The sequence below is a fragment of the Hibiscus syriacus genome, unplaced genomic scaffold, assembly GCF_006381635.1.
Source record: "Hibiscus syriacus cultivar Baekdansim isolate YM2019G1 unplaced genomic scaffold, ASM638163v2 tig00111769_pilon, whole genome shotgun sequence".
Taxonomy (NCBI): Eukaryota; Viridiplantae; Streptophyta; class Magnoliopsida; order Malvales; family Malvaceae; genus Hibiscus; species Hibiscus syriacus.
Window position 1 is genome coordinate 2,936,773 of NW_024063172.1, and position 10,256 is coordinate 2,947,028.

At 31.1% G+C, this 10,256-nt stretch overlaps 1 protein-coding gene across 1 annotated transcript; it reads left to right on the forward strand.

Moving 5' to 3' along the window:
• The first annotated feature begins 5,202 nt into the window (after positions 1–5,202).
• On the forward strand, positions 5,203–9,528 carry LOC120169414 (5'-nucleotidase SurE-like). Its single transcript, XM_039177551.1, has 10 exons — positions 5,203–5,777; positions 6,136–6,230; positions 6,522–6,589; positions 6,679–6,722; positions 6,964–7,041; positions 7,137–7,290; positions 8,469–8,624; positions 8,729–8,830; positions 9,144–9,209; positions 9,294–9,528. Exons 1-10 carry the CDS (start codon positions 5,482–5,484, stop codon positions 9,390–9,392), a joined length of 1,158 nt encoding a protein of 385 aa, XP_039033482.1. The 5' UTR covers positions 5,203–5,481; the 3' UTR covers positions 9,393–9,528.
• The last annotated feature ends 728 nt before the right edge of the window (positions 9,529–10,256 follow it).

The window sequence follows — 10,256 nt, forward strand, 5'->3', positions numbered from 1 at the left end:
AATTAATATATGAGCCGATGACCGTACGCTGTGTGTTGTGTAGTAAATATTTAGCCTTACGTACGCATGTAATAATGCCGAAAATCAGTGGCATCCAGCACACCAATATTACAGCTGTGGATGAAATTTAATCGGTTAATTTGTATAGTCATTTTCAAAAAGAAATTTTTTTATTCATAAAATTAACTCTCGATCTTCTTTAAACGGCACGACAGATAGCCAAGTTCCATTATATCTATCTCTGTATATGGCATCTTCAGCATAATCTATGGCGACTTGTAGTCTTAGCTTCAACTGTACTTTCTTCTTTTATTAGAGCTGGTTTTTTGTGAATCGTGCATGTAGAAATTTCTAGTTTCCACTCAATGAAAAATAGTTTACGTATCAAATTTAAAAAAATACAATTCCTGTGTCTTATGTACCTACCAACGTTGAATCTTTACGAGTTTACTAAAAATTTTGGATCCTTCGAAGTATCTCGAAATTTTTGGAAGTACATGTCTTCCGAATAATTATAACTCTTTGACGTAATCATAAACAGATTCATATTATCTACGTAATCATAAACAAATTCATATTATCTATAAAATAGTGTTTGACACTAATATATATATTTAACCTATCAACCTACAAATAACGAACATCATAGTATTGGTACTAATGCTAAGGACCAATATATAGGTGATCCATAAATGTCAAGAATGGGATTCGAACCCATGCCTTAGACTAACTCGGCCATCTTGACTTTGTTACTAATTCTAGTTGGAGCTTTCGACGCTTACTTAGCGTGAGAATCCAAGCTTTTCATGTTCTAACTTCTGGTGCACAGAATATTAAGGAAATTTGGCTTCTGATTCGAAACAAAGGGGTGAAAGTCGCTTGGCACAAATTGATCTGGTTCCCTCTCCATATTCTTAAGTTTAGTATTATTGCATGGATGACCTTATTAGACAGACTCCCAACTAAAGACAGACTGAAACGATTTGGGTTTGATATCGAAGATAAATGTGTGCTTTGTAATGACTCGATGGAAACTAGAGATCATTTATTCATTCAATGTCCTCTGGCTATTTCTATATGGGACGCGGTTATCATTCTCAATGACATGCGAAGGAAATCACTTAGCTTGGGCTTGTGATGCTTGGAAAGGTAGATCCTTTCTCACTACCAATATGAAATTAGCTTGGACATCATTTATTTACACTGTTTGGGAGGAGAGGAACAAGAGGCTATTCCAAGGATGCTCACGAAATTTTGAAGCATTGCTCCATGCTGTAAAACACTATGTTGCTATTCAACTAAGGGGTAGAAGTATTAATAGGAATGATAGTGTTAATACTACACTTTGTAATCAATGGGGTATAGATTAGCTGATATTTTGTTCTGCTTGTAAGTAGATACTTTTTGTTTTCTTGAACAGGCTGTTTTTTGTAGCAGATTCTGCTTTGGGTAATAAAATTGAATTATCCAAAAAAAATATATATAAGTGATCATACAACTTTGAAAAAAATCAACGATCTCGACTTTTCGTCCAAACTAGAAAGGGTGAACCCCTAAAACCATCGTAATCTTATTTTTTTAACCCAACAAATTTAATTCTATTAGTTCATACAATTATCTTTAAAAAATAATCCTAAAATTTCTAGATTAAATTCGATTTGTTTCTCTTGTTAGTGAATGTTATTTGGCCCACAAAAATAAACTTCTAAATTATTTGATTAACTTATTAACGTAGCAGTTATAATTTGGTTTAATCCTACTCCAATTATGAAATGGTTGTGCTTGAAGGCTCACACATGAGCTTGTTTAGGTCTAATAGTCTAAAAGAGTTGCACTAACAATTTTCAAGGCTCCAATTTCTTCCCGTTTTGATTTGGAAGAGTCCTAGAAGGTGGACCAATTAGGTTTAGATTCAATAATAACATCTTTTAGTGATGTCTATTGATAATGTATTGATGTAGGTATTAGCATTATTGATAAATATGTGATAACAGAAACTAATAATATTATTCAATTAGACATTTCAAAGCTTTGTCATGTAGTTTCGGAGGTTTAGAATAATTTATATTAGATTTGTTAAGATTAATATGTTATCTTTTTAGTGTTTGAGAACGTTAGACGTTTATCTCTTAGGATATTTCAACAATCATTCATGAACAGTAACACTATTCCAATGAACATATCAAACTCAACATTGTCTTTCCCTATCGCGGTGACAAAAATCACATTTTTAAAAAGAAATATGTTAAAAAAAATTCAAATATTCTATATAGAAAGATAAGAGAAACAGAAAAGACGTATTAAAGTGATTAAGTGAGATTAATGGATATAAAGATGAAGTGAAAGATCACAAAAAATAAGTATGTGGACTGTGCACTAAGAGATAAAAATCAATTGGCAATGAACATTTCACGTATAAATTTATTGTGTACTTTACAGGCTCATATTGTAACTTTTATAGCCCACTTGTTTAATTTAACACCAAAATTACCTATAAATTTATTGAAATTTCCCAATTAAACCTTCACAAATAAATTCGTATTGATATTCTATATTTATCTAGAATTTGGACAATAAAACTTATTAATTGTTCAAATTCGAAACTTCTAAGAAGAACGATTCTCTTTTATTATTAAGCTCGCTTGATGGGTAGTAATCATTGATAACTCACACGTATCCTGAAAGTGAAATTGTTCAAACTTATGACCTCTAAAGAGAACGATACTTTTTTATTATTATGGTTGCTTGATGGGTAATAATCACTTACAATTCAAATATACTTTACAAATGAAATTATTTGAATTTGAGATCTAAAGAAAATAAGATCCTCTTTTATTACTAAGATTGTTTGATGGATTCGATGAGTAATAATAATTAAAGAAGAAAATGAGAAAATATTATATGATACTGGAAAATTTTCAATATGTGGTATACCTATTAATTTATTCTTCACATTTGTTAGAAAATTGGAAACAAGAAAATTCCCAAAGCATATTTAACATGGTTTGATCTTGTCTATCTCCATAGGCGAGATTAACAACAAATCGTAGAGAACACGAAGAGTACAAACACATGATTATATTATGTGTATCCCAAAACCCGGTATCGATACCAAAATTTGATATATCCCAAAACACTCCTCTAACATCCTAGAAAACTATCTCTGCAACATAAATCCCAAAAGGATTACATCTCTCCAAAATATTTCTCTCTCACGTTAACCTAAATGTTAAGACATAATCTCTATTTATATAATCGAATACTTAGTCAGCAATAATTCTTATTCTAAGAATTATTAGAGTAAGAATTATTGCTTAAATTAAATATTTATCCTATTAAATAAATTCAATTACCAATAAATCTTCAACCACTAGAATTACAATAAAATCTAACTTAATTATAATTATAATTTAGGTCAAAATATAATAAATATCATCCTTAACCTAAATTTCATCAAAAATTGGTCTTCAAGTCTTTAAGTCTTCAACAACTTCAATCTTTACGTAAGTCGCATATCTTTTGAAGCACCTCTGTTAAATCTTCAACAACTTTAATTCTTACCCAATATACATTTAAGTATCATTGAATCAATCAAGAATTACTTCCCTACAACTGAAAACTCATTGCAACAAATTTATCTTATATGTCTCCAAAACCGCTAACAAAATCCACAACAATAAATTACTTCAAATCTCCACAACTCGAACCGTAACTCATAATACAACTTGCTGGAAATTTGGGAACGAGAAAATAACCAAAGCAATATCACCATAAAATAAGACATACGCAAGATACGAGATTTAACGTGGTTCAGGCTTGCCTACCTCTACGGGCGAGATAAAAAACAATCCACTACAAACGTAGAACACAAAGAATATAAACACATGATATTACATATATCCCAAAACCTAGAACATCCCAAAATACTCTCTGTAACATAAACCTCAAAAGTTGTAGAGATCAAAAAAAAATCTCTCTCAAGTTATCCTAAAAGTTAAGACATAATAACTATGAGTATATATATTTTGTTTTAATTTTCCATTATGTTTATATCATTTGTATTTATATAATTAAAAGTATTTTGAAAAATAATTGAATTATTGTGGTTTAAATTCAAGGAGGATAAAATGGGTTTAAGATTATGAAATATTTTTTCAAATATTATCACTAAAATTGAAAATTTTCTCACAAAAGAATCATTATTTTAAAAGTTTAGAGTTTTCATTGATTTAAGAATTTTTAAAATATTTGTTTAAAAAATTTTAAACAATAATATACGTTCTTTTGAACATATCTCAAAATTAGTTTCATTGAATTACAATTAAAGTAAATTTGAACATTAGAATATTGAACTTTTAAATGATTTTTTTTTATTTTAAGTTACTTTTATGAAAATCAAAATGAAGAAAACAAAAAGAAGTAAATTACGAATATTTTAATATTGATCTTGTTATAACTAACGATCAATAAAAGAGACCAACTCTAGGATCGCAATAATTAAGAGAATCGCTGATTTTTATTAAAAAATAAAGAAAAAATAATCACGTCTCACGTAGTCACACTTTTAATATTTTATTAATTTAATATTATAAATAAAATTATAATTAAAATTTAAAAAAAATATTAATCTATTATGATTACAAGTGATAGTATTTGTTCTAAAAACTTTCAAATATTTGACAATAAACGTTTAAATACGTTACAATTGCTAATGCTCGTATCCCGAACCTATGGAAATAATAATCATCTCTTTAATTACTAAGATTACCTTGTTCGTACAAACACATTAAAATTTAATATTAAACCTATATAGAAATTAAAGGCTAAATTAGTAAAACAATATATTTTTATTCTTTTTTTATTAATAACATAAAAAAACTTTATTTCTTAAAGTAACATTCATTTCTGTCACATGAGATGAAAGTTTGTCTGTGTGACTGATCGCATAAATTATTTTTTAAAATAATGATGTCATTTTAGATTGGTCTCCTAAACAAAAATGCTTTTTTTTTAAAAAAAAAAATCTTTCAAAAGACGTTGTCACATATACTGTATCACACTAGGACACCTTATCACATATGGTAAAAATATGTCATTTTAAGAATTATTTTTTTGGATATTATTTTAGTAAAAAAATAAAATAGTGTTATTTTAATAATTTAGCCTAAATTAAAATAGAGATAATGGCGTACTTTAGAAAAAACTGCATCTTCCATCTAAGCAAAACACTGTTCATTCTTCCCCAGTTGTCACAATCCTCAATTATTATTACCAATTTTCCCTCTCTCAATCTTAAAAGCCATTTGATTTCTTCATAAAATCTCCCTTATTTCCTCTCTTTTTCCTGGTCTCTCTCTAGACCCGGTCTATCCATCCAATCTTATTTATCTACCCATATCTCATCCCTGTTTTCTGAACCAAATCTATATGTGTAATCTATTCATATTTTAGGGTTTTGATTCCTTAATTAATTCAAAAAAAATGACGACTACGAAGAAAAACATGTTACCCCCTGGTTTGGTTAACAATCTCCAGGAAGTTCTTCTTAGCAGAAAAGGAGGGAACTCCGAGAACGACAAAAAATACGAGCAACCAAAATCTGAGGCTGTTGGTGATTCTACTGAGACATCTACTTCCGCTAGTGATGAAAACGACAGCTCGAAGCCTGTCGTTTTGGTTACCAATGGGGAAGGGATTGATTCCCTTGGCCTTGTTTATCTCGTTCAGGCTTTGGTCGGTTCTGGCCTCTACAATGTCCATGTTTGCGCCCCTCAATCGTGGGTTTCATTTCGTTCCTTGAAATTTCGCTACTTTTTTTATGAGTTCTTGTTTATTTATTTATTTTGCAATTTCTCAACTGGGTCCTCTCGAATTTTTATTTTTTGCTTTATTACTGGAATAGACAACTATGCAAACTTTATTCCATTTCATACAATTCTTTTGTTTTGTATGCCGCTTAATTCAAATTGGAAATGTCGGTTGTATCGTACTTTGCTTGTTCTGCTTTTTCTTTTTTCTTTTTTTTTAATTTAGTAATTTGGATGTGTAGTCTGAATACAGTTAATTTCTGCCATTTTTTGGCTATTGAATTTTTAGTTTGCTGTGATTTATTAGTTTCTGAATGAATTGCTCTAGGGATAAATCTGTTTCGGGTCATTCGGTGACCGTCCGAGAAACAATTACTGTTACTCCATCAGAAATTGAAGGTGCCACTGCTTATGAAGTTTCAGGTGTGATTGGATTTTTTCTGTATTTATGTTAATTCAATTTCCAGCTAAATTTTAAATATCTCAGCTTTCTTTGAGTTAGGATATGAAACCATATTGTTGTAGTGATCCAAATATAGTGTCAGAACCATCATTTATATGATGAAATTTGGCTTTAAGAATGAACATTTAGGACCTTAATTTGTTACATTTTATTTTTCAAATATGTTTGCAAACTTGTGTTTCCGTGGATTTAATGTTGGTTTGAGTTAATTTTGATAATAATCGGCTTTGATGACGGTTCTCTGCTTTCAGGAACTACTGCAGATTGTGTATCCTTAGCATTGTCTGGAGCATTGTTCTCTTGGTCAAAGCCTCTGCTGGTATGGCTTTCATTTTGTTGTCAAGGAATTTAAGTGTCATTTTTGTTTTGAACATCGACTGACTACTATATTTTTCCGTAAATATCCAGGTAATTAGTGGAATTAACCAGGGATCAAGCTGTGGTCATCACATGTAAGTCTTTGAACATGCTTGCATGTTGATACTGTTTGCTTTGACTTTATCAAACTACTGCCCGCTTGATTGATTATTATAAAATGATGCATTTAAGGTTCTCGTTGAATCTTCATCTTCTAATGAGCTCTGCATGGATTAATGCATGTGTTAGTGTAGCTTTATCTTGTTATTTTACTATTAATCTTTTTTTCTTCTTGTATTTGGATGCTTAGTGTATTTGTGATGTGTGGCATACCAGGTTTTACTCTGGTGTTGCTGCTGGAGCTAGAGAAGCATTAATTTGTGGTGTACCATCTTTCTCGATATCACTGAACTGGTGAGTTGCAATCCTTGCTTAGGGGGGTTTAGTTTCTACCAGTTTTCTTCTCACTTCATAATTGAATTTTTTTCAACTGCTGGATACTATCGCAGGAAGAGGGAAGAAAGCCAAGAAAGTGATTTTAAGGATGCAGTTGCTGTTAGTTTACCTTTAGTAACTGCTGCCATCAGAGACATCGAAAATGGTGTTTTCCCCAAAAGTTGCTTTCTAAATATAGAAATTCCCACGTCTCCTTCAAAAAACAAGGTTTGCATTCCGTATTTTAGCAACATAAATAAATATGATTTTCATAACAATGATGTGATGTATATGGATGTCTATCATGTTTAAAGCAGCATAATACTGTTTTTGTTTGAGTTATGGTTATACCCTAAGTTGAATATGTGGGTATCATTGCTTTCTTGGCATGCCCTCATAAAATCTTGTTTATATTAAACTTTTTGAGGCAAATCACATTACACTGAAGATTGTAGTTGATGATAATTTTCTTAAGGTCGGTGTTGAGACAGTTCTCATTTTTAGTCTGACCTCATGCTAATATTAGGAGATGCTAAAATTTAGGACTAACGGATATTGTCTTTCCTTATTTCTTATAGGAATTAATATGTTCCATTGATTCATATCCAGTTGTTCATTATAGCATGAATTTGTGTCAGAACTACAATAGTACTACGGATACCAAACTAAAATTATTGAGGCAATTTTGGAATTGTATGTATAATATCCCATTTGGAAACTCTCTATCTCTTCCTTCAATTTCTTAGTTTTAGAGACCAGAGTAAGAGTATGGTTTACTTCCTAAATTATAATGGAATGGTGAAGTTTCATTCTGTTTAAATCATGTCAATGTGTTGGATGTTCCCAAAAGCTGAATTAATGAAGGTTGTCATGCAAGGATCATGCTTTCTTCTAATGGAATTGACATTCTTAGAAAGAACCATGGTAATATATAATTTGGTAGGAAGTTTCAGGCCATACTCTTTATTGTCCAATTAGAAGTTTCCCTTGATGCAATTTCCCTTTTAAAAGATCTGCCCAATTGACTGGTTGAAATTATTTTGGAAAATGTGAAGCTTCAAGTAGAAACATCCAACATTCCAACTTTTGATTGGAAGCTTCATTGTACTGGGAAAGCTTTAAATCACCTCAGGGACAAAGCTTCCTCGTTGTTGTATGTAATATGAGAAGTACATTTACACAATCCAAGTTCCCAACATTTTATTTTACTTAACTGTGCAGTCTTGGGTATAGGATTCAGTACGATATTTTTAAATTCGAATTATGTCCAAATAGGCATATGACCTTACACGCTATTTCCTTTGGACTTAAGCTTCATTGTACTGGGGTGACTCTTACCTGATGATTACATCTACCGACTCTTTCGTCCTTCATATATTCTTTGTGTATTCGTTCATATGTTGCAGGGTTTTAAATTGACCAAGCAAAGCATGTGGAGATCTGCACCAAATTGGCTTGCTGTTTCGGCTAATCGGCATCCTTCTTCTGCTGCTCATTTCATGTCTAATCAACAAAGTCTCGGGCTTCAACTTGCACAGCTTAGCCGAGATGCATCTGCTGCTGTAAGTTTATTTTTCCCGTTATTTAGCATCATTTCTTTATATTAATCTCTTCGTATGGTAGCTGTCACTATTCACTCACAATAATGCATGCATATTTTCTTTAGGGTGCTGCTCGCCGCATTACAACGCTGAGGCAGAATGTGGAGGTAGAGTCAGTTGGGGCTGTTAAATCTGATACTAAAGTGAAAAAGTACTTTCGGCTGGAGGTATGTAAAATTCCAACTAAGAAATCTATAGTTCTTAATTTCCATAGACCAAAATTATTGCCCTTGAAGTTGTGAACCTGAGTAGTAGAAATCCTTTATTATCTTCTTTTCTAAACATTTTATGTTTACGTATATCCGAACACGTGTAAGGGGGATATAACCTTCCAAATGTATGGAAAAACTTGCAAAAATAATTTGAACGTACATACCCATGTTAGACGCATTCTGATATTAAATACTCACACCTGAGTAAAAAGCTTTTTTTTTTGTTACAGTTAACTATGATTGATGGGAATATATATGCATTTTGCAGTTTATAAATAAAGAACAGGAAGATGCAGACGAGGATTTGGATTTCAAGGCCCTTGAAAACGGATTCGTAAGTTGAAATCGACCTAAACAAATACGAAACGATTCCTATAAGTGGTTGATTCATTTGCTCACCCAAAATATGATATTACAGGTTGCAGTAACTCCTATATCGCTCTCTCCACAAATCGAGTCAGACATTTTAACCGCCGCATCAGATTGGATCTCCGGTGCGCTTATGGCGGAGCAATAGAACCTAAATTCTTAAGAGTATGTCAAATTCGTATACAACTGCAAGAGGCATTGCAATTTAGTCATTAATTTTTTTTTTCAAGGGGTTTTGAAAGATCATAAATTTGGGTGTGTCTGTTTTTGTTGTAGCTGTTTGTTGATATAAGGAAATAGCTTGGTCTAAAATTACATGACCTAGTACTTCCCACAAACTGTTGTATTTTGTCTTCATGTAATTTCGTCTGCTTTCTTACATGGTGTTTAATTTTTCTTGTCCTAAAGCAATATTGTTGTTACTTTATACAAAATGTTGTGTCCAGTCCTTATTCGTTTTGAACTAATATCTGCATATTTAGAGATGAATATGTAGATATTAAAATATCCGTATCTGATATTCATATTGGAGTCAAATCGAGTATTTATTTGAATTTAAATAGTATTCCATTAATTGAATGAAAATTTAAATATTTTTAAAAAAAATTACTAGGGATTTGAATATTTGCATAGGGGGTCTGATTTATTTACTGCCAAGACCAAGAGGCAATAACAAAGGCTTTAAAAGGGCCCCTACTAGTACTAGATGCGTGGATACTTCCGGTTTACTGCCCCTGCCATTCATGACATCTATGGTACCAGTCCAGATTTCCTGAAATAATGTCAACCTTGTACGTAGTTTCATTTAATTATATATATATTTAGTATTAAATTTTTTGAAATCGAACCAAAAATAATATTAATTAAATTAATTTTTTGTTTTCATTACTTTTTTATATTTGACTATTTAATAAATCTAATTTTCTAAGTTAAATAATTTGAGCATAGCTTATAATGACCACATTTATGATTTTCAGAAGGAAAGAAATAAGTTGTTTAGACATTTTAAGGT

What these genes read in the sequence shown, in the direction of transcription:
- LOC120169414 (XM_039177551.1), top strand. Translation starts at nt 5,482, where the DNA reads ATGACGACTACGAAGAAAAACATGTTACCCCCTGGTTTGGTTAACAAT. An exon ending in CTTGGTCAAAGCCTCTGCTG is followed by an intron (nt 6,590 to 6,678) that starts GTATGGCTTTCA and finishes GTAAATATCCAG; the next exon opens with GTAATTAGTGGAATTAACCA. An exon ending in TCAAGCTGTGGTCATCACAT is followed by an intron (nt 6,723 to 6,963) that starts GTAAGTCTTTGA and finishes GTGGCATACCAG; the next exon opens with GTTTTACTCTGGTGTTGCTG.